We start from the raw sequence: 25,673 nt of genomic DNA, 5'->3' as shown, positions 1-25,673 counted from the left end.
AATAGGGAAGATAACCTTTCTCTTAGGCTTACTGTGAAACATTTTATGAAACAGAAAACTGGAGGGCCATTTAAATGGATGTCAGACTTACACGAACTGATGCTAAGTGAAATGAGCAGAACCAGGAGATCATTATATACCTCAATAACGATACTGTTTGAGGATGTATTCTGATGGAAGTGGATCTCTTCGATAAAGAGAGCTTTAATTGATCAAAGATGGACAGAAGCAGCTACACCCAAAGAAAGAACACTGGGAAATGAATATAAACTGCTTGCATTTTTGTTTTTCTTCCCGGGTTATTTCTACCTTCTGAATTCAATTCTCCCTGTGCAACAAGAAAACTGTTCAGTTCTACACACATATATTGTATCTAGGATATACTGTAACCTATTCAACATGTAAAGGACTGCTTGCCATTTGGGGGAGGGGGTGGAGGGAGGGAGGGGAAAAATCGGAACAGAAGTGAATGCAAGGGATAATGCTGTAAAAAATTACCCTGGCATGTGTTCTATCAATAAAAAGTTATTTAAAAAAAAAAAAGGATATCAGATGGCTTCTTGACTATGATGCTGTAAAGACAAAATAGAATGCAATGCAAATTCAAATGGAAACCTATTAATAAAGTGTATATAAAATTCCCTGAGGGTCACAAAATGACTCAGTTTTAAAATGTAATGTAACTCCTATATTGGATTGCTTGCTCTCTAGGGGAGAAGGGAGGGGAGAGGAAGGATAAAAATTTGGAACACAAAGGTTTTGCAAAGATGGATGTCGAAAACTATCTTTGCATGTAGCATGTATTTGGAAACATAAAAACACTAAAGCAAAAAAAATATATAATGTTACTACATTTGATATGTTTACTTATTTATATTTTTCTATTAGATTTCAATTTGATTTAAGCCATCATTGAAGAATATAATGTAGCCTGTGGGCTGTTTTAGACTTAGAATAATGAGATTTAGGTTTGAATTCCAATTCAGGTATCTAGTACAAGAGGATTCATTTAACCTTTCTCGGCTTCAGTTTTCTCATCTATAAGATGGGAATAATAATAGCATCTACCTCACAGAGTTATGAGAATGAAATATGGAAAACATTTTGCAAACTTTAAAACCCTATACAAATGTTAGCTATTATTATTATTACCCAAAGTTGAAAAGGCTTTCAGTACTAGATGGTAATAGGATTATACTTTTGCTATTCAGTGAGCTGTTGAATTAAATTTTTCCTTGCTGGTTAATGGGTTCTTGTTTATTTTTTTCTTCACTGTAAATCACACTGGCCATTGGATAAGGCACAGAAGGTTTCATGGTCTTGTTAATTATAAATTCACACAAAATAGTACCCAATTATTATTATGTTATTATTAGAATAGCAGAGAGGATTCACAATTTAACAAATTCAATTAGTATCAGCATATGACATATGACAAGCTGTGATCACAAAAAGCTTATGATCCAGTACCAGGAAATGTAAACATAATTAAGATCCAAGCTATAGAGGATGAGAATTATAAGAAGAGGTGGTTTCATAAAAGAGCAGTTTGTAAGAAAGTGGAAGAGGGAAGGGAGGAGATGAATGAAACCTCCCATAGACTTTGAAGGAAAACATGGTCTTCAACAGACAGAAATGAGGATGAGACTTAGTCCATTCTGGGTAAATAGTATACAGTATTAAGTTACTTTTCTGTTGTATCTGACAATACATGACTCCAACTGGGATGTCTTAGCAAAGATATTAGAGAAGTTTGCCATTGCCTTCTTTAGATAAGGAAACAGAGGCAACTAGGATTAAGTGACAATCCCACAGCTAGTAAGTGTCTGAGCCTGAGAGGTGAACTCAGGGACATGAATTTTCCTGACTTCAGGTCTGACACTCTATCCACTGCATCACCTCGCTGCCTCCAAGTATTTTAAGTTTTATTCACTATGTGATGGAGTTAAAGAAGATAATTTCAGTAGATTACTAATCCAATCAGAGTTTAGACTAAAGCAGTGATTCTTAATGTATAGTGTATTGATCCCTGAGGGTTCTCAAGTCTTTTTCAGGGAATCTGTAAAGTCCAAACAATTTTTCATAATAATACTAAGGCATTATGTACCTATTAAAATTCTCCCGCATTTTCTAAATATATTTTTGTGTGAGGTCAAATTTTTTGATATATTTCATTTGAAACAGGTTTTCTTCGTATACTTCTTAACAGATACTTTATACAAATATATTTTGTATAAATTTTTTTCATATACCAAGAAAACATATTGCAACAAACTGAATGCAAAAGTAAATATGAGAATCCAGTTGTCTTTTATTAAGTTAGACAAGAGATTTGCAAAAACAATGCCATTCTTCTCGATAGTTTTTTGTTTTGAAAAATAATTATTTTTTATAAAAATATTCTAGTTATGCTAAAATTGTAATGGATTGATAGTTAATTTTAATGGGTGAAATATTTTTTATAATTTCTCCATTTTAATCGTTACTATAGTAACTATCAATAATTTTAAAGAGTATAAAGGAGTCCTGAAATCAAAAAGTTTGAGAAATATTGGTTAAGGGATGAACTAGGACCAATGATGTCTGAGGTCCCTTCTCAACTCTAGGCTTCTCTGATTCTGCCTCAACTAGTCAAATATGCTGCATTTAGACATCTTGTCTTTCAGATTCTTTCTTAGAGATAACCCAGTATTCATATGCCTCAGAACTTCTTTGTAGTCTCTGTGGAAAAGGGACACAACTTGAGGGTACTCTCTTGAAAAGATTGTCATAAATTTACTTCAGCATTATTTTATTACTTTCTAAAGGAAGAACAAATAATCTCTTTATAAATTGTCCATTTAAGACCAATCTTAAGAAAAATATTGGCATGAGTCATAAAAGGAGCACTGGATTTTGAGAAGGCCCAGGTTTCAGTCCCAGTTCAAACATTTAATAAGTCTTGTTTATGTGGGGAGGTGAGGTGGGGAATTGGGGTTATATGACTTGCCTAGAGTCACACAACTAGTAAGTGTCAAGTGTCTGAGCCACATTTGAACTCAGGTCCTCCTGACTTCAGGACCAGTGTTCTATTCACTGCACTTTCTACCTGTCCCATGTTAATGTTAATTTAATAATAAGTGTGACCACAGACAAGCCACTCAACTAACTATTCAAAGACTTGATTTCTTCGTCTAAAAAATGGAGCTCGTGCCAGTTGTCCTAAGAGGCAGCAAGGAGGTATGGATGGAAAACAAGACTCAGAAAGTCTTACTTCTAATGCAACTAGACCTGTGACTTTGGATATAATAATTGTAATAGCTAGTCTTTACATAGCATGCAAATACTTATGAAACCCTTTACAAATATTATTTTATTTTATCCTCATATCCCAGGGAGGTAGGTGCTATTTACTATAATACCCATTTTACAGATGAAGAAAGTAATCTTAAATATTAAATAACTTGGCCCAGAGACACAATTAGCAAGTATGGGAATTTGTATTTGAACCGAGACCCACTGTTCCATCTACTGCTAAACTGACCATCTGACTTAATATCTCGGTATTGCAAGCAACCTTCTGACATTTCAAGTTGCAGATCATTGTTGCTTAGCTGTATCTAACTCTTTGTAATATTGTATAGTGCTTTCTTGGCAAAGGTACCAGAGTGATTTGCCATTAAGTGGTTTGTCCAAAGTCACACAGTTATTAAATATCTAAGGCCACATTTGAATTCAGGTCTTCCTGACTTCAGGCTCAACATTCTATTCACTAAACCACCTAGGTGCCTCCTTAAATTTCAAAGTTGGTACTAAGCTGCACGGGAAGAAGGGGTTTCCTACTGGGGGTTCCCTATCTCTATGAAATCACTGGTCCTGTCCCATAGGTAAGTAGATAGATATGTGTATGTATATATACATACACACACACATACACAGAAACATGTGCTATATATGCATACCCATGCTTGTGCTACCTTGAATTGAGAGAAAAATAATGTATAATATTATTAGCTTTGATCCCTTCAATTATTTTTGTTATCCCCAGAACTCTAACAAGTCATTTGAATGTAAGTTCTCAACTTTTTGTGAGAAGCTGTTATACAACCTTAAGCTACACATTAATTTAAAAGAGATAAATCATTTTCCCCTCTCCAACAATGTAATGTAGAAGGGGTGAAGCACTTTCTGTCTCTCTCTCTTTCTATTCCTTACCCTCCACTTGGTGATAAGAGATGCACCCTTCCCCCAACAAAATCATCACTCCAAAAAGGTCCTGAAATTATCTCATAAAATATGAGATAACATATTTAAGTGTTGCCTCTTGCAGGGAAATTTTATGTTTAAATGGAATTTCTAGGCTATAGATTAAAAAAAAAATAAAGTTCTGGTGGTATCTGAAATATAAATTGGGAGACAGGGGAAATAGTCTTTAACCCACCTCCATAAAATTATCTTAGTATCCTTCAAGGAAAAAAGTTCTATTCTCAACGATAAATCTATATTGGCTAGTCACTGATTATTAGAGCTGGAAGAGACTTTACAGATCATTCTGTCCACCTCCCTTATTTTTCTGATGAGGAAAGAAGTGGTAACTTCCCATGAACTTTATTCAGACTTTGCTCACCCACCTGATTTTAGCTACAAAAGATTATTTGAACCAGACCTGCAACAGATATCATTGAATTCCCAATAAGGAAACTTTATCTGTGTATCAGTATCTGATACATAATTTAAAATCTTAAAGAGTTTCTTGCAGACAATGAAGTTAAGGACTTTCCCAGGGTCTCACAGCCAGAGAAGATATTTCTGATTATGGTTAGAATCTCCTTCTCCTTTGGTTTTCCAGATTTTGCTATCAGGCTTCAGTTGCTTCAGAGGCCTAGGGCCTCTTACCCTGAAACATCTCGTCAGGATTTTCTTGTATTGGTTAGTTCTTCCCAGGGCCTTCATTTTGAGGAGGAGTCCAAATTGGCCATTCTTAATTCCCTTCCTAACTTTGTTCTGTTTTCTGGATTTAGAAACTGAGATTTTGGGTATTACCAGTGGGACTTTGGGTAAGGCACTTAAGTACCTCTCTCCCTCTTCCTCTCCCCCACTTTAAATTCCCTTTGGTATGACATCTTCCCCCCATTACAGCACGAGCTCCTTAAATGCAGGAATTATTTGTTTTTGTTTTTTAACATTTGTCTTTCCAATGCTTAGCATAATGCCTAGCACATGGATGCTTAATTAAAAAAAAAAAAATGCATATTACTCTCTTGCTTACCCATTAAGCCACACTGCCTTTCACAGAAGAGGCAAAGGAGCAAAGGAAAAATTATCTAGCAAGAATGATGTGTTGAGAAATTACGGTGCCTTTTCTACCAATCTAGGATAGGAACTACGAAGACACTTAACAGAAAAAAATATGAGACTGAGAACACAGTTCTCCCAAAGGCCGGCTGTGTTCCTGGCTCAAAACCATGTTTTTTTCCTCACTTTCATAAATATGGCTGAGAATGTCCAGGCCTCTGCCACCACCAGACTTCTAACAGCGCTACAGGAAACCATTGTTTTTAAGGGAATCCACTCTGAAGGCTAGTTGAAGGAAAAAAGGGGGAAAAGCACAATCACCATGATTCCACCACATGATATTGCCACCTTCTGGCTGTCTGGAACATTACTCCACAGAACTCCCCTGCCTCACAGCCCCATTCAGCCTTCGATGATGAAGGCAATCAGGTGTCTTTAGAACTATGACTAGCAACACTAATGATTACAAATGAGAAACAAAGGTTCAGAATCATAGAATTTGAGAGCCAGGAGAGTGACTACCTCATCCCCAGATGAGCTACCTCATCAAGGAACCTTTCAATTTATCCCCCACTCAACTACCAAAGAGATTTGTTTTTAAAGTATAGGTTTGAATATGTTGTTCCCCTTGCTTAATAAACTCCAGGGACTTCCTCTTTCTTTTGGATCAAATACATACATCTCTGTTTAGTATTTAAAGGCCTTCATGACTTGACTCACTTTTCCAATTGTCAATAACTCCTCTTTACAAACTCTTTGGTCCAGCCAACCTGGCTCTTCTTGGTTGTTCCTCAAACTTGACACTCCTACTCTCAATCTCCACGCCTTAGTACAAGTTATTTTCTGTGCCTGGAATGGATTCCCTCCTGATCTCTGCCTCTCAGAATTCTTAGTTTCTCAGATTTTCCTGCTTCATAAGTCTTTCTTCTTGTGCCCCCTCCTCACCCCAGCAGTACTCTAGCTACCAGTGCCTACTTTCCTCCATCACCTTTATTTCTTCCATGTGTATCATAGTCAATTGTTTGATCTCATTTGGGGTTTTCTTGGCAAAGACAGTGACTTGGTTTGCCATTTCCTTCTCAAGTTCATTTTACAGATGAAGAACTGAGACCAATACGATGCTTGTTCAGCATCACTCTATTCCTAAGTGTCTGAGGGCAGATTTGAACTAAGAAATATGTCTTCAGGTCTGGTGTGCTATGCACTATAACGCCACCTAGTTGTCTTATGTTGCAAACACACATATTAATTCCCCTGCTTAATGTATAAAATTCTTGAGGGCAAGTTCCGTTTCATTTTCATTTTTATATTGCCACCACCTAGATACAGGGGTCCTCAAACTACAGCCGCGGGCCAGATGTGGCAGCTAAGGACGTTTATCCCCCTCACCCAAGGTTATGAAGTTTCTTTATTTAAAGGCCCACAAAACAAAGTTTTTGTTTTTACTATAGTCCGGCCCTCCAACAGTCTGAGGGACAGTGAACTGGCCCCCTATTTAAAAAGTCTGAGAACCCCTGAGAACAATAGATGCTAAATAAATGCGGTTTCAAACTTCTTGTTCTTGGAACCCTTTTGTTCTCTTAAAATTGACTGAAAACTATAGAGAACTTTTGTTTATGTGTATTATATTCACCACATCAGAAATTAAAATTAAAAGTGATAATATTTAAAATCTTAATTCATTTATAAGTCAATTACATATTAACATATTTTTATGAACAATAACTTTTCCAAAAACATTAGTGAGAAGAGTATCATTATTTTCCATTTTTTACAAATCTTTTTGATATCTGACAATTTTATCTGCTTCTGCATTCAGTCTTTTGTGATATGTTGGTCTGGTTGAACTAAATTAAGGCAATTTAGCCTCATACAGATAAGAATTGGAAAAGGAGAGAATATTTTAAAAGGCAAATAACATCCCTGCTATGGAAAGTAGGGGGAACAGTGGATAAAGTGCTGGGGCTAGCGTCAGGAAGGTTTAAGTCCAAATTGTTCCTGAGATACACATTACTTGTGTGACTCTCAGCAAGTCATTTTATTTCAGTTGCATTAGTCTCTTCATCTATAAAGTGATCTGAAGAAGGAAATGACAAACCACTCCTGGATCTTTGTATAAAAACAAAAACAAAAACCCAAATGGATCACGAAGAATCAGACATGACTGAAAACAATTAATAATTATTTTGAAAAGTTTAAATAAGAAAATAAAACTGAGATTGACCCAACATAGGTCTTCTCAAATGAGGAAATACTAGAGGTAAAGTAAGTCAAACGAAAAACCGATTCTAATGATAAGAAATCCTTTCTCATCTGAAACACCCTTCCAGAACAGAAGGCACCAGCCACAACAAGAGGTTATCACAGTATTGAGACATAACACACCACATATACACATACATTTATATTTTAATTTGGAAAGGGATAATAATCAAAACTGGCATTTAACAGCTTTCAAAATCTGCAAAGCACTTTATATCAATGAGCTAATTTAGTATTATTATCCTTATTTTGCAGATAAGGAAACTGAGGTTCAGAAAGAATAAGTAACATGGCCAAGGATATAAAGCTGGGTAAGTAATGGAGGCAGGTTCAAATCCATTTCTTCTCGGTTTTAAGAACAACATATTATCCAATATATCATGCTGCCTCTCATAACATGACAATACATACAAAAAAGATATGGTCTACTATATGCTGTTTTCCACTATATTACAAATCCCAAATTGCTGTTGTTTCTTTTTCATTCTGCTGACATGTTCATGACAATGCCAAATGGCCCTCATTAATAAACTTCCTTTATTTCTTAGAGTCCTACTTTCTACAAGAAGCTTTCCCAGTTCCTTTAATTCTAGAACTTTCTCTCTGCTGATTATCTCCAATATACTGTCTATATCTCGTTTGTACATAATTGTTCGCATGTTGCATTCCCCCTGAGAATACAAGTTCTTTTTTGTCTTCCTTCATATCTCTAACATTTAATTCAGTGCCTGTGCACAAATTAGGTATATGATAAATGATAATTGACATTAAAATCTGAACCTGAGTTTGTCCCTTTCATACATTTGAGAAATTCAAATTTCCTAATAATTAGACATATTCCTTATATCAATTTGTTCCCCCGAGGCAAGTGGGGTTAAGTGACTTACTCAGGATCATACAATTAGGAATTGTTAAGTATCTGAGGCTGGATTTGAACTCAGGTCCTCCAAACTTCAGGGCTAGCATTCTTTCCACTGGCTGCCCCTCCTTATGTCATTTCAGCAGGTTTAAAAAGACATAACACTCATCTCTACAGCAGTTCAAAACACTCTACAGTCTTATTCCACTTCTTAAAAGAAAAAGTCAAAAGCATATTCACCAAACATTAAAAAAAAATATTTTTAGCACATGCTATCTAGTCAAAAAATCAAGAATCCCTTTCCCCTTTGACTGACCTTATGTTCAGCCATGACAACATGGGAGTTGTACCTCCTCCGATGATCCAAACTGTGAAGAAGACGATCAGGAGAGTTGTGGAGAACATCATCTGATGAGAGTAGGTGGCAGTGTCCCGAATGGCTAATGCAAAAGCCATTGCTCCCCGAAGGCCTGTGGAGACCCACAAAGTCCATGATATGCATTACAAGGTAAGTGACAACATATTTTCCCAAGAACCAATCAGCAAAAAATGATTCAAATGCCATCTAATTCCATCTAAGGTTCTAAAAGTTTTATTAATCAGAGGGGAGGGGCTTCTTCACATTTAGAGCCTCCTTTTGTATAGTGATCAAGTGAAAAACAGCAAAAAACACCATGCCAGCTTTTCATGGGCACAATTCAGGCATCTTTTGCTTCTTTAAGAAAATGAAAAGAAATAACCAATCCCTGTGAAAAGGGAGTCCAAAGTCTTCCCAAAAATTAAGGATACAGCTGCTGGGAGCTTGAAAAACACTCCATAATGAATATAACAACAAAAAAAAAATATTAGAATGTTAACTCACAAATCTCAAAGCAGTTCAGAATTTCACTGGCAAATCAACAATAGGAGGAAAAGTTAACATATAATAAATCTTAAATAGGCATGTCTTAGAAATAAGTATCAAAATTCTTTCTCCTGAATTCATTTCCCCATTACCCTAGCAGTCAGGTAAGAAAAATCAATGGGTTTTTTTTTATTAAGAATCAATTAATAATTTTTATTGTTCTTGTTTATAACTTTTTAATCATATCTAATTGTTTATGATCCTTTTTTACGGTGGGGAGGGGAAGTTTCTTGGCAAAAATACTGTAATTGTTTGCCATTTCCTTCTCTAGCTCATTCATTAAGGAACTGAAGCAAATAGAATCAATTGGCTAGTAAATCTCTGAAGCCAGACTTGAACTCAGCAAAATGAATCTTCTGTCTTTAGGTCTGGCATTCTGTTCACTATGCTGACGCCGCTGCTGCTATACTACCACCACCATCATCAACTCCTCCTCCTCCTTTTCCTTTTTTTTTTCCTCTTCCTTCTCATTATCACTAGCACTTATCTAGTACTTTAACGTTTGCAAAGTAACTTTCAAATATTAACTCATTTAATTCTCACAAGAACCTTGGGAGTTAAATGCTATTTTATTCCCATTTAGAAGTCAGGTGATTTTAGAACTTTCTGACTTCAAATTCAGTGCTCTATCCATTGCATTAAGTAACTATATCTATTTACCACTGGTAAGAGGTTACTTGCAAGTTTGAAGTGCATGTGCCACAGCCACATTTCCCCCATTCCTAGAATGATCTACTTTATCACTTCTGCCTCTTGGGACCCCACCCATCCCTTCAAGGCTCAGTTCAAATATACTCCAAGAGATAAACCAGAGGCAAAATTTAATTGTAATCTAGATTTCCCAAACACACTTTTATTCTGTCCTAGGAAAATCTAAAAAAAAAAAAAAAAAAAAAAAAAAAGCTTATCTTGCCTTTGGACAGTAAACTGATTGTCATTAGCTTCCCAAGGAGATGTTTTAGAGAAGGAAACATGTTTTTTGGGGGAGTGAGGAAGAATTAAATAGGGTACATAATAGCCAAGTAAATATGGCCTATTTCTACCTTGTCCTCAGACTGTTAATGAGAAGTTATATAGTAAAACCTTATCTATTGTAACACTTTCAGAATGAGTCATGCTGGATCACTCAATTTTTTTGTTTTGTTTTACATATAGCTGATTAATAATCCCTTGAAGTCAAAAGTTCTTTTCCTAGACTCTGTAAACTCATTTAAAAAATATTTTAATAACTATATTTCAATATAACTAGTTTCCTTTGTAATCCTATTTTATTTAAAAACATTCTGAGAATGAAGTCTTTAGGCTTCATCAGACTGCTAAAGTGATCTATTACATATATACACAAAGGTAAATATAAAAAGCCTAATATTTTAGGTATGTCATTAAAAATTCTTTCTAAAATATATTCTAAATTACCTTATGTTGGCCTATAGACAAAGTCTGTTCAAATATTTCAGCACATTACTTAAATAGAGCAAACATATGTATATATATACATATTTACTATTTTTATAATCCCAAGTCAACCTTATCAATAATGATTATGACATGTTATAGACATGGTTATGGATGCAGATGAAGTACTGCAGATGCAGTTAAAGCCATCCTGGGATACTGAACCATGTTGGTTGTCATGCCAACAATTGGTGTCTTCAAAAGCAACTGAGGTACAATGCAGTTGGTTCAGGGAGGGTAATTAATGATAACAGAATGAAGAGCTAGTAAGGATGGTAGAAAAGATTGCTTTTTTTTTTTTTTATTGAATTCTTAGCATAAAAATTAATAGTTCAACTGAACAGGTATTTCAAACTGCATACCCAGAACTGTACAAGGTATATGTACTCACAATAATAAGAAAAATAAGAACAAGGAGAGAATCAAATAACAATAATAGCAATAGTTCATATTTATATAGCATTGTTGTTGTTCAGTCATTTTCAGTCATGTCCAACTCCATTTGGGATTTTCTTGGCAATGATACTAGAATGGTTTGCTCTTCCTTTTTTCAGATTGTTTTACATATGAGGAAACTGAGGCAAACAGGGTTAAGTGACTTGCCCAGGACGTCACAGCCACTCTTTGAGGCCAAGTGTGAACTCAGGAAAACGAATCTTCCTGAATCCAGGGCTGGTACTCTAACCATTGTATCACCTAACTGCCCTTTATATAGGCAATCTCATACAAATCTCATGCAAAAATCCACTGAGGTAGGTAGTATGATTATTACTTTCTTTATCTTATAGATGTTCAAACAGACGTTTAGAGAAGTTAAATGGTTTATTGAAGGCCACATAGTTATTTCATGATAACCACCTTCCCCTTCCTTTTCTCCTTTCCCTTCCCTTATATCATCCTGACACCAAGTCCAGAGCTCTTTCCATTATATGGTGATACACCATAGATGATACAGAAAAGAATCCAAAGATCCTTATTTTAGAAAAGCTTATAAATCCTATTAAATAAAGCACATCATTTGTATCATTTGAGCAACACTCAAGTTCTACTTAAAAAAGAAAACCAAACCCAAAAAACAAATTACCTGAAAACATCATCATGTGCTGAAAGTTCCACCCGATCTTGTGTCTTCTGCCCAGATTCAAGAAGAAGGAGAGAGGGTAAATATGGGCAGCTCTTCCCAGGAAGATGGCAATCTGATCACCAGGTAGAGGTTAAGAATCCACTAAGTTTTTGATAGAACATTTCAAAATACTTCCAAAAAAGCAAAGAACTTTGGAATTCCTTCCCACCTTACAGGTATAATTGGATTTCCCATCTTCCTCACTCCGCCCACACTACAAACTATTGGTCAGTTGATCAGAAGATTTTTACATTACTAATGAAAAAGCAATGAAACAATTTAACCTGAAAACTGGTCTTGACATCTAGACTCAATTCCAACTACTTCCTTCAGTAATGAACCCTAATTAGAAATTACAAAACTTCACTCTCATAAAAATAATGTCCTAAAGTTTCGAACCAAATATTTAAAACTGTATCTATCACATGAAGTAATTCACAGCTGATGAACCTATACTTAAAATAATTATATAATAATGGTAAAGCCCTTGTTATCCCTATCCAAAGGGCTCTCGGTCAGGTTCAGCATGGAAAAACTCTGAGAAACATTTTCTTGGAAGAAGATTAAGGGGAAAAAAGTAGCCCCAAAGCCAAATGGTAAAAAGTTCAAACTAAAACAGAAAAGTCAGTAAACAGATGGCAGACATATAACTAGATATAATTAGAAATAGCCAGTAAATGCAAAGGAAAGCTGTCTCAAAGCATTTATAGTAATCAAGGGAAAACGGATTACATACAAACACAATTGATATATAATTAGAAGGGGAAAAGAATGATTTCTTCTGGTGGAAGTCAAATGCCACCAAGAGTCATCACAAAAATTAATGTGGGAGACTTCCCACTTTTTTTTTTGGGGGGGGGGTGCTGAGGCAATTGGGATTAAGTGACTTGCCCAGGGTCACACAGCTAGGAAGTATTAAGTGTCTGAGACCGGATTTGAACTCAGGTCCTCCTGACTTCAGGGCTGGTGCTTTATCACTTACCACCTAACTGCCCCAAGTGTAACATTTTTGAGAAATTTGAATGGGGAGGAGGAACTCTATAGCTGAGTTATAAGAATTAGCTGCATCAACTTTTTAATACTCACTGAATTTAACAGAACACTACAAAATTTGGGATTCCTCTGATCTGAAGAAAAACTCATGCTGATGTTGAACAGAAGGAAAAAAAGATTTTGTTCTTCCTGTCCCACCTGTACCCAAGCTTTTACAGAGAACTAACTCTTTCACGGTCACCTAGAGAAGCATTTTTCCTTTCTCTGTCCCAAAGGAATAGCTTTGTCTCTACAAGAAACAGCTAAGGATATATGTATATAAACACTCAGAGGTAGGCTCCAAGTATGCATGAATGATCTCTTGACCACCAAAAATCAAAACACCAAGTTTACATAGGACTTTGAACCAAGTAGGATTATGCTTTAACATAAGGAAAAACATTCTAATGGTGAAAATAGTTCAAAGTGGAATGAATAGGCTCTTTAGGAAGATAGTGAATAATCTCTCACAGAAGACTTTCAAGTGGTTACTGAATAACCAGTTGGAGATGTGAAGGAGGGATTCCTGCTTTAGATAGTAATAATAAAAACTAACATTTATATAGTGCTGTAAGTTTTGTATTTTTTGTAGTAGCTCATTTGATCGTCATAACAACACTATGAGGTAGAAGTTATTATTCCTATTTTACAGATGAGAAAACTGAGGCAAAAAGACATTAAAAGACTTGCTTATAAGTGACTAAGGCAGAATAGAATTTAGGTCTTTCTAATTCCAAGTTTCTCACTCTATCCACAATACAAACACTAGCTGCTCAATTAGATCACTCAACTCATCCCAGATCAAGTTAACAAAATGAAAGGCACATCCCAATGTTCCCCATAATCCTCATCACATTAAGTCTCATTTTGTTTAAAGCCAAGTAATCTGTGTCCCATTGATAATTTCTAGATTAATCTATAACCATATCTATATAGATAAATCTGCAAGTCGAAGTTTGGGCTTGTGGATTTCTAAAGTAATTAAAGGGGCAGCCAAGTGGCACAGAAGATAGAATGGCAGGCCTGGTATTAGGAAGATTCACTTCAAATTCAAATTTGGCCTCAGACATTTAATAGCTGTGTGTTTCTGCGCAAGTCATTTCACCCTGCTTGCTTCAATTTCCTCATCTGTAAAATGAACTAGACAAGGAAAGTTTTCCCAAGAAAAACTCAAATGAGTCGCAAAAAGTAGGATGTGACTGAAAAATGATACCACAACAAAGTTGTTAAAACGCACTTGGATAATATGTTCTTCTTACACAACAATCAAAAGAACATCTAAAGGCAGAACTCTGTGTTTGCTCTCCTCATAGGGCAAAACTTCAGATCCAAGGTCACAGGAGACCTCTGATTCATTAGAACTGGACAAAGTAATTTGGACTATTACATCCTGAATTCCTGCTTTGGCTTCATCTCTATAGACAATCTCCCCCAAGCCAAAGAACATTTAATTGGGAGAAATAAATCCTTCCATCCTAACAAGACCAAAAAGATATCATTTATGAAATGATTACACAAGTGTTCAGGCTTCTTTCCATTCAAGGGAAGCCAAATGAAAACTGAAACATCATACTGTAATGGTAATGCACATGAGTAAACTGTTCCTTTCCCTCAAAAAACTATGCAGCTGTATCAAGGAAGGAAATGTTTATCCGCTTGGCCCACCTTCTTTTTCTTTTTACAAAATCTTCCCCTGTGTTTCTCCATCAGCCAATTAGCTCTCTTTGTTCTAGCCTGGTGCTAATGGGGCCAAGACCTGGATCTAAGCCTTGCTGGAAGACAGCTGGCTTTGATTTGTTCCATGGCTACAGCAAGCTGTCTTTCAAATTTGAGCCACTGGCCACAGATGGGCCAGTGACCCGATTCATCATTGTTCCTAGAAAAGTAATGATGGGCTCTGCTGATGGAGACTTCAGAGAATCAGTTTTGTATAACAGAGACATCAATTTTCATTTCCTTTTTTTGGCTTAGAATTTAATTAGTTCCTAGTAAATATGGAAAAGTGGTAATTCAGGCTACTAGGAGAAAATGTTAGAATGCCATAATCTTCTCTGATCATCAAACTCTCCATGAGAGAGAGACAGAGAGAGAAAGGGAGAGGGAGAGTGAGAGAGTGAGAGAGTGAGAGAGTGAGAGAGAGAGAGAGAGAGAGAGAGAGAGAGAGAGAGAGAGAGAGAGAGAGAAAAGAAAGAAAGAAGAAACAAACAACCCACCCTCCCAAACCCCGAGCATCGGGGACTTCCCATTGTCCTATTGAAATCATTTTGGGGAGTTCAGGCCTTTATAGAGTAGCAACTTCAGCCAAACAGAAATGGTGCTTAAGAACTGGAGGCTCTGCTAAGGAAACATAAGTACTAGTAAGTTCTATCAAATCAGAAAGAATTTGATAATAGTTCTGCTGACAAGCTGCAGATCTATGATCTGAGGATGAGTCTAATTAAGATCAGAAATCCTTATAACTAGGTTGGTTGACCATAAAATGAGGTATTTCAGAGAGCAAAAGACTTCAAATCCATCTCTATTACCTTCCCTGCTCGTTTCCTTTTATCTATTCTGTATATACATGCTGGGCTCTCATTAGAATATAAGCTCTTAGGTCATGATATCAAACTCACAGAGAAATGGGGACCATTTCTGGGCTACAAATTGACTTAGAAAACCACATATCAACATCATTTGTGTTATGATATTTCTATTTATTTTGTTAAATATTTTCATCTTAATCTGGTTTTGGTGCACTTGGAAATGTTGCAGGTCACAAGTGGACTTATGTTTGACACCTCTGTCCTAAAAAACAGCAAGTATTTTTTTTTTTAAACCTCTTTCTATCTCCAGAGCTTAGTAGTGGGGCTAGCACATGCTTGCTGATTGCTTGCTTACTCCTAAGTAATAGGGAGATTGAGAGGTCCAAGCCAGGAAGCAGCTTTGTCAATGAAATCACAAATCCTTGAATTATTCTAATACTAGGTAAAAATGGACATTCTTATGATACTTGATCAATTGTCACAAGTCAAAGATCATCACATACTAGAGAAAAGAGGAACTTTAGAGTTCTTCTGATTAGAAAAGCCTACATTTTACAGATAAAGAAACTATATCCAGTCACACAGCAAGCACCTCTATCAAGTAGTCTTGACTCCAAGTTAAGAATTCAATCATTGTGCTACCTAGATGCTTATTAAGTGGCTTGGACAAGGTCACATTGATAGAAAAGTAGAAGAGCTGGGATTTAAATGAAAACTTTGCTCATTATGATAATTATTTGCAAAAAGACTACTACATAAATAATTGCAGTTTATGGACCATTATCTGCTGCAAAGGAGGATGAATAGGAAAATTCTATAAAACTTGGTAAGTTCCTTAAAATGAAATCAAAATATAGCAACACTCTGTGACTTCAATCCAAAGGTGAGAGCAAGCAAAGATGGTGAGAAATATATTAAAAAATATAGGTCAAGAATAAGGAATGAGAGAAACTAGAGTCTTATAGATTACCTGGAAGCCTCATGACTACTTCAGAGATGTTTTCATTTGAGAAAAGGATCAGTAGGCACTAGATGTTCCCAGTATCAAATAATACAGCTTCTGTTTTAACTGACAGGAAATGACTCATTACTGACATAGAAGTCATTCCGAATCACCTGTGTCCAGTTAGGCCGCTGATTTGTTAATGCAATGACAAAGATGAATATAAAGACATGATAGGAATGGGGGGGGGGGGGAAGAGAGGGTGTGAAATTAAAACAATTTCAAACTGATCTACTTAAATAAGCTAGTGATGATGAAAAATCAGATATGGATGAAAGAAATGACACATACATTGATTACAATAACACGAAAGAGAAATTACAAATCAAATCAACTGTCATAACAAAAAAAAAATCAAACGAGCTTAAAAAGCATCTTAGCAACACTTGAATTTCTTGTCAAGCAGAAACATATGGCCACTAAAGAAAACACTGGTTTGTCCTTATTATAAACTCATTTGTCAGATAATGCAGAGAAGGATGATAGAGGAGTAAAGGAGTATGAGCATAATTCACCTTCTAAGAGAAAAGAAATCTAAGATCAAAACTATGTCATAGAAAGCCTGGAAGAGACCTAACTAAGCAAAGTTATCCCCAAGAGCATTTAAGGACAAAAATGGAAAAAGAACAACTAATCGAAGAAAGATGGAAACAATCAGCAAGGATTTTTATAACAAACTTTTTTTTAAAAAATCATAAGAATAGCAGTGCTACCACCTTTGGACCCTAAATTACAGTCCCAGATGCTGTTACAGAGGAAGTCAGAATGCATCTAACATACACAAAAACAGAGAAAACAGCTGGGTAAAGGTGTACAGATCTGTGCTGGAGAATCAATTCCCAAGCTATCTGAAAGATACCAAAGGCATGGAAAAAAAAATCTTAGACCTTACTGTGAGGGATGTAGAAGACCCTTACCCAAAATGACTATTCAGAGATCATTCAGTAAAAAGCAGAAAAATTGTTTATTGAAAATCTCCGGAGGATGAACTGTCCCATCACGAGATAAGAAAGAGAAAGTTCGTGGTAGGAAGGCTAAAGAAGTAGTAAAGATATACATCTTGTATAGAAGAGATTATATCACAAATAAGAAAGCATTGAGAAGGGGAGGGGGAGGCATCTAATTGGTTGTTGCTATTCAGAGAGATTGGAATGGAAGGTTTCTGTTTCCCCAAAATCTCCTGATTGCTAGGAAACAGAAAATCAGGCCTTCAGGATTAATCAAGCAGATAGTGGTCAAGCTAATAGACTAAATATTGATAAATGTCAAATACTGATAAATGTCATCAGCTCAGGTTAAGTAAATATGTTTATAGCCGGCCAAGGCTCAAGTAAATATGAACCTGCACATAAGGCAGGTTCCCATAAGGGAAACAAAGAAATAATGAAAATAAAATACAGAAAAAGAATCCGTACATTCCTGTAAGTTCTTCACCTTATCTCTATTCCACACATTATTATTATCAAAAAAAAAAAAAAAAAAGCAAACAAAAACCAGTCAACAATTAATAATATATGTGCCTACTCTCCTAATAACATAAAGGTTTATGAAAACCATCACACACACAAATCAGGGGCATTCCTGATGAAAGTAATAGTATATAATAGATGGATTTTTAAAATTGATATGCTACAAAAGACATGATCTTTACTATCACTGACAAAAAGATGGAGAAACACTAGCTCACACTCTGTGTACTGCTTGTTGATTATAATTAAACACTTGGTTCAACAGAGCAAAAATACTACCTTAAAGACTCTCTTTTAGCAAAGTGCATCCTGTTCATAAATTAAAATTACTCAAGATTTCTTGAAATATTAAAAAAAAAACTTTACAAGAATCCTCTGATCAAAATATTAATCCAGACTGATCTGTGCATATCTGCCAACTTCTCTTAAGTTTTTTACTTCTTTGGTTTTTTTATTTTATTTATTTTTTGCCATTGTCATGAAGGATAAAATACAAGCTGAAGGATTCTGATTTATTTATTTATTTGTGCTGAGGCAATTGGAATTAAGTGACTTGCCCAGGGTCACACAACCAGGACGTGTTAAGTGTCTGAGGTCAGATTTCAACTCAGGTCTTCCTGACTTCAGGGCTGATGCTTTATCCACTATACCAATTAGCTGCCCCTGAAAAAGGATTCTTAATGGATGTTGAAGATACTTCAACCTGTGAAAAACACACTAATTGCATCAAACTCCCTGGAAAACTGTAAGAAATCTGTAACCACTCCAAAGTCTCTGCACTAACCATCCATATAGAAAATACAAGATGGTTGAAAAATGTCATTTGTCAATGTAGTTGGACAAACAACATAAAGAGCATTCATATGTGTATGTATATATAACACATACATATTATGCAGAATATATATTGTGAAGAATATAAACACACGACCATCTAAAATATATATTGATATATGTGTATGACTCACCTAATATACACAACTGTATTATAATAAAATATATACATGTGTGTAGATATCTACACATATATCTAATCACACATATGCATTTACACACAACAGATAACAGAAAAAGCTAACAATTTGGCCTGAGAATTCAATAGGTGGTACACCAACAGGCAGTATTGCAAAGCTCCTATAACTGACTCCAAATTTCTGAAAACAAAAGGCCCACCTATTTATTACCAATATTCTACCAATATGTAGGGTAATAAAAGTCACAAACATTACAGTCTCTGAAGAATTGAATTTCCTAAAAGGGCATTGGGAAAGGCGTATGAAGGCCATGAGCTGACTGCATTGTAAAATAAATAAAGAACAACAAAGAAAAACGAGCATAAAGGATGTCATCAGGGAAATATAGGGGTTAAAAAAGATGATGGGCTGTTCAAATGATAGGAGCAAGGATAACTAGATAAGCCATGTTGTCTACTAGCATCCCTGTCATGTTAAGAGGAAGTGAGACAGATCTCTAAAATACTGGCTAGATCTCTTGTGATAAACCTAGATAGCATGGATAAGCTTTTAAGGGAACATGCAAATCAATGAGATCACAGACCCATTTGTAGATTTAACTACTACCCTATAAGATTACAACAGGATAGGTATTCAATACGTCTTAGAAACTGAGGAACAGAAAGATTAGGTGATTTGCATGTAATATGATAAAATCAAGGTTAGCAGTCAAATCTTTGATTTTGAATGGTATTTTTTCCACCACATCATTCTGTGTCTTATTGTAAAAAAGGTCAATTTCTGTCTTTCTCAGAGAACTATTTCTTTCTGAGGAAACAAAACACTATTCATGTTCTAACTTTTTGAAAGGATGCATGTACCCAAGGTTCTAACTATAGGCTTGGAAGAGTCTCTTTTGACTTGGCAGAATGGAGAGATCTTGATCCTGCTGAGATCACATCACCTTACCTTCCATTTTATGTCTTTAGTATACTTCTTTAGATAAGATTCAGTTTAAACCCTCAAAGGGTCCTCAGAATAAACTTAGGTATTCAATTTTAATGAACAAAACTCTTAGTCAATTTGTGGTATATATATATATGTTTTATCCCCACCTGTTGAATTTGTGAGTTATGAACTTTTTTTAATTAATTAACTAGATTCAGGAAAAGTTTATTCTTTCCAGAGTGCAATCTTTTTCAAAGGTTTCTCCTATAGAGTTTGGAGAAAAGATTGTTTTCTTGTCATGGCTGGAGAAAACAAAAAAAAAAAAAATGGAGAAGAACTTATTAAAAAAATGATTGTAAACTTTATCTTTTGATGAAAATGAAAATGATTCTTGTGAAGTGACTCTTATCCTGAATGAACTAAATGGCGATAGATCATATTCTCAGAAGTGAAAAAAAAAGTCATTTGTAATGGGGATTTGAAGTGATTCTAGCTATGATCTTTCTTTAGTATGTTGTTATTTTGTTAGTTATTTATTATATTGCTATATAACTATGAATCATGGAACAGTAAAGTTCCTGAAGAATTAAAATAAGTTTCCTTAGAAAGCAGTGGGAGAGGTAAGCTAAAGCACTGAAACTAATTAATTTATGGCTTTGTTTTACTATTGATTTTACTGTTAGTACATTATATATTCAGTGATTTTAATATCTATTTAATTCAGAAATTAAGGGATTTGATAAAAACAGATGAGCACTGGAAACTACTACTGGAAAAGGGTGTTTCTTCATTTAATTAAAAAAAGTAACATTTGATGAATTGGAGTGAGGATTTTGTGTTTAGTGGACCGAAAAAATTGTTGGAATTTTAGTAATTAATGAAGAAATATATCAACATATTCCTAAGTCAGTCAAGATTTTTTTTGTTTTGTTTTGCTTTTTTTCACTGAGGCAATTGGGTTTAAGTGACTTGTCCAGGATCACACAGTCAGGAAGTGTTTAAGTGTCTGAATCCAGATTTGAACTCAGATCCTCCTGACTTCAGGGCTGGTGCTCTATCCACTATACCAACTAGCTGCCCCTCCTCCCCCTCACCAAGACCTTTTAATTGTAGAATGAATCAAATAGTATATTGAAAAGCAAGAGTATGATAATAAATACTTAACAACTGGCCGTCAAAAATATATAAACAACATATTTTTAAGTTTAATATACATTATAAATACTTTTAAGCGTAGAGAATCGCCAAAACAATAAACCAAGACCCAATTTGTAACCTTTTCCAATTTCCAAAGTGTAAATATTCACCCTGAAAATTAAAATTGGTTCTGGTTTGAGCTGACTCCAACACATTTCAGAAGGATAACCTATAAGTAAAGATGGTAAACAATAAAGAACTGTGACATATTACATGTATGTGTTTGGGAGAAGAATGGGGGTTGGCCAGAGTGGAAATCATCCTTCTAAAGCAGCTATAATAATGAGAAAGCCTGTCACAAAGATAGAACCTGCAAATCATCTGGGCAAATTTATTATAGTTTAGTATAATTTATTCCAAAGATTCCCTTTGCTAAATGGATAATTAAAGGATTGTGAATCCTAAAATCTCAAATTTAGAAGACATTTTAAAAATCTAATGCAAACTTCCCAATATAGGAATCCTTCTTAGAGAGGCTCTGGAAGTATATCCCTTAAATAATTCTAGTAAAAAGAAATACTAGTTATAAGAACCGAAAAGGATACAAAAGCTCCAATGATGAATATAGGACTGAAAATATGCTTCTGGAAGGTGAACAGAGCTAAGCCCATGTAGGAGAATATGAAGTTCTCTGCCAGGAAGTGGAGCACCTCAAAAAGCTACAAAGATTTAAGGGGAAGGAACAGAAAAAAAAAATGCATATATATCGATATGCACATATACACATACATATATGTTAATTTTCCTTTCCTTTATTAATTGCAATATTAAATTTATTTGCATTTCTTTTCACTTAGTAGAACAACCTTTCTCAAATTTCACTCACTTGCTTGGTTCGACTTCTGGATTCCACTGATAGGTTGTTATAGGTGTAATGAGCCTGGGTAATTCCACAGAATAGGACAGCCACAACACCTGTTGAGAGACAATACGGGTTTGAAGGAAAGGGAGAAAGACTGAATCAAACAAGAGGGAGCAAAAAAAAAAAATACTTCCAACTGAAGGAAAGGTCAAATATAAAATTTTCTCTAAACTTAAAAAAAATTACCTCTACTAATCTGGAATTTCCTCCTCTACAGATTCTATCCATTCTTTATGTCCAATTTCCTTAGACAGGTATTTATTGTCACTACCATTCACTGGGCATTTAATTATTGCATTGTATTGTTAGCTACTAACTCACAAGAGTAACTCTAATAATCTGAATTAGATTAAATTCCTTGAGGGCAGAGTCTAGGTTTTATCCATTTTTGAATATTCCAGAACCCCACCAAATACCCAGTATACAAACATTTATAGATGATCAAAGCTCTAAAGACTATGGCTTTATTCCACTTTCTAAAAGTAATTCTTTACAGGACCAATTTTAGGATTAAACCAAAGAGCCTAAATCTCCTTTCCTTTCCTCAATAACAAAAAATCAAATGGTTCAATATTTCTTCATTTAGTTGGTGCCAACTTATCTGAGTTTGTTTATTCTAACCACCGTTCTATGCAGGCTATCCTGATCAGTGAGGCACTTCTGACATGTCTTCTTAACATATTTATATATAACTATAAATATCATGTCGAAAAGGGGAAGTATGTAATGTACAGAAATATACAATGTAGGATATGTGAATACATGATAGAAGAGAATCTTTTTGGACTGGTTGAATCATGCTACATATTTGGAATTGTGCTTGATTTCATTTATTTTTCATGGTAATAGGAAAAGCATAGAAATGAATTAGTCAAAACTAGTGAATTAGGTTATTTCAACATATAAAACTAATGACATTGGTAGGTACCTCTGTTTCTTGGACCTAGAAAGCTATTGTTTATACACACAATGGGAAGCATGTGCTAAATAGGTGGAGGGACAAGATTGATTCTAGAGCACTCAGAATCTATAATGGAACAGATCAAAAACGATAGTATTATACACATAACTATTCATGTACAGATGAAGAGAAAAAAAATGTGCATTTGGAAGAAAACAATGAATATCTAATGAACTGAAAGACTTTCAAATATTTGTGACATAAAGACCAGAATTCAAGGGAAAATCTGGTATGTGAGATCCAGAAGAAATAAAAGTAAAACATTAAGGACCCAATTATAAGAGATGCCATAGAGTCAATCTGTTTATTTCCCCTATGTGGAAATCTTATCAGTATTCTTGGGATTAATGTTATTTCTTGGGTAATTTGAAAAAAAAAGTTTGAGGCTGAGCTGTGTTTGATGGGATGATTCTAAAAAACAAAATTGGGTAGGAAAAGGCAAAAAGGAGCAATTTTCTCATGCAAATGAGGTGTAAAAGGAAGAACTGATACAAAGGAAGTAGGTGGGAGTAGAGGGTTGGTAGCACTGAAGCCTTACTCTCATGTATCTGGGTTTAAGGAGGAACAAAATAAAAGGTGATCATCTATTTTTCTATGTTATAAAATGCTTGTTTCATTTAAGTTCAGAATAAAATAATTTTAATACTATTTTATTTTTCCAAATATATGCAAAAATAGTTTTCCAAATACATGCAAAGATAGTTTACAAAGATATAAAACTTTGTGTTACAAATAAAATATTTTTTTTAAAGAAAGGAAACATTCTTTCCTTTGTATCAACCTATAAAAGGTGTGTGTGTGTGTGTGTGTGTGTGTGTGTGTGTGTGTGTATAAATGTGTATTTCCTGAAGCAAAAGAATAAGAAAGCAGAATAAATCTCTTCATATACAAAATGTCTCCTAAATTTTAAAGTTAATACTCAAAATATTAGATTCAGAAAGTTGTCAGTTGTGACAAGAGAATAAGCTGTGACTAAGTTCTTAGGAAGACATAAATACCACAATGTATCAGAACCTTTTAAAAATACATAAAAGGCATCTATCCCTGAGGAATAAGTTAAATTAATAACTTTGTTGTCAATTTTCACAAAAGGTCACTCATTTTTGTTACTGAGAACCTAGGTGCAAAAAGAGACAATTCAAGAAAAAGAACACTGGCCCTGAGACAAGGCTCTGGGGTTAGAGGGCCTTCAAATCCTGCCTACTCACTACCTGTCACTTAAATTACTTAAATTCCCTCAGTTTCCTGTAAAATGAGGGGCTGAATTAGACAGCTTTTTGAGGCATCTTCCAGCTTTCAGTTTATGAACTCACCTGTAAAGCCACAGGCTTCTGCTAAGAGGAAGGTACTCCAGGACATTAAGAAAAAGAGAGCAGTCTCCAGCAGGGGGAAGCAGTGGAGCTTGGTAAACTTGGTCACGTTAGCAGCTGTTAAGGACTGATTTATAGGCAATTTTGGATTGAAGTTACAAAGAAACATACCATTAACCGCACCCTCCCCTGTTCTTCCCCTTCTCACCTCCTCATAATAAAAAAACAACACACATTTCTCTTTAACCTTTCCAACTGTGTAGAATTATTTGAGCTACTGAGAATTTTTTTTTCAATTCTAAAAATTCAACTGTTAAGAAAACCTGAAAGTCATTTTTTTCTGTATGACCGAAAAATTCTTCTCTTGTGCCTCCTGACACCTTCAGCTTCTTTCTATGAGACTCAGTCTAATTTCTACCTTCTATAGAAAATCTTTGCTTGTATTACTCCTCCACGCCCACCCTCCCAAACACAATCCAGAAGGAAAAAATTATATGCATTTTCTATTTCCTTACCAATGCATATGTCATTTCCCCCTAGTAGCATATAAGTTCCTAAAAGTGGGGAACTGTTTTCATTTTTGTTGGGGTCCCCAAAACACAGTACCTGGGACATAGGAGAGGGATGGAAATGAGGCTGGAGGTGATTTTAACATTAAGGCATTAAATAATCTACTCACTTTTGGCAGAAGGTAGGCTTGAATTTAGGTTTGAAACCTGGCTTTGAAACTAGCATTCCTTATACTAACCCATCTTGTCCCTCTATCTGTCTGATATAGAATACTTTGCCATTTTCAATTCTCAACTCTATAACACAGCTTGTGAAATTTGATGCAGTGTGGTATAGGAAAGTGACTCAATTCTGTCAAACTTAAGCATTTATTAACATGTACAGGTTATTGTGTTAGATAACTAATGTTAAGGGTATACAAACTACTATTTATCATATAATATGGGCTATGAGACATATGTATATGATCTAATACCAAATGAGTGATATTTTATCATTGTACAATTATGTCTGACTTTTCAAGACTTCATTTGAGGTTTTCTTGATAGAGATACTGGAGTGGATTGCTGTTTCCTTCTCCAGCTCATTTTACAAATGAGGAAATTGAGGCAAACAGGGTAAAGTGACTTGCCTAGAGTCACACAACTATTAAGTATCTGAGGCTAGAGTTGAGCTCAGAAAGAGCAATCTTCTTGATTCTAGTTCTGGTGCTTTAACTACTGCATCACTTAGCTGACCTGAGTATGGTAACTAGAGATCTTCATCTGTCTTCAACGGACCCTTCACACCTTTTAGGTGGTCTTATAAGTTACTCCCTTTTTTCTACTCTACAAACAGCTACTTTGATTTACTTGTAGTTTGTTGAACAAAATACACCATCTACTGTCTCCAAACTCTGATATAAGATGTCCCCCGTACCTAGAAGCTCTTTATTCTCCTTCCTGCCTTCCTTCAAGGCTCAGCTCAAATCCTTGCTTCTGTGGGAGACTATTCCTGGTCTTACTTCTGCCCCCAAAATAGTAATGT

The 25,673-nt window shown here is 35.2% G+C and overlaps 1 protein-coding gene across 1 annotated transcript in view; it reads right to left on the bottom strand.

Moving 5' to 3' along the window:
- Positions 1 to 25,673, bottom strand: part of SLC9A7 (solute carrier family 9 member A7) — a 208,797-nt gene that overhangs the window by 51,763 nt on the left and 131,361 nt on the right. The window contains exons 8-12 of the mRNA XM_051984627.1: positions 24,141 to 24,246; positions 21,831 to 21,919; positions 21,550 to 21,663; positions 11,839 to 11,950; positions 8,712 to 8,865 (exon numbers count right to left, since the gene is read on the bottom strand). Coding sequence (XP_051840587.1) covers positions 8,712 to 8,865; positions 11,839 to 11,950; positions 21,550 to 21,663; positions 21,831 to 21,919; positions 24,141 to 24,246 — 575 coding nt within the window. The remainder of the gene's footprint in view (positions 1 to 8,711; positions 8,866 to 11,838; positions 11,951 to 21,549; positions 21,664 to 21,830; positions 21,920 to 24,140; positions 24,247 to 25,673) is intronic.

Source organism: Antechinus flavipes, chromosome 3 (assembly GCF_016432865.1).
Source record: "Antechinus flavipes isolate AdamAnt ecotype Samford, QLD, Australia chromosome 3, AdamAnt_v2, whole genome shotgun sequence".
NCBI classification, from domain to species: Eukaryota; Metazoa; Chordata; class Mammalia; order Dasyuromorphia; family Dasyuridae; genus Antechinus; species Antechinus flavipes.
The sequence above is the reverse complement of the archived record's forward strand: the minus strand, read 5'-3'. Positions and strand labels throughout refer to the sequence as shown.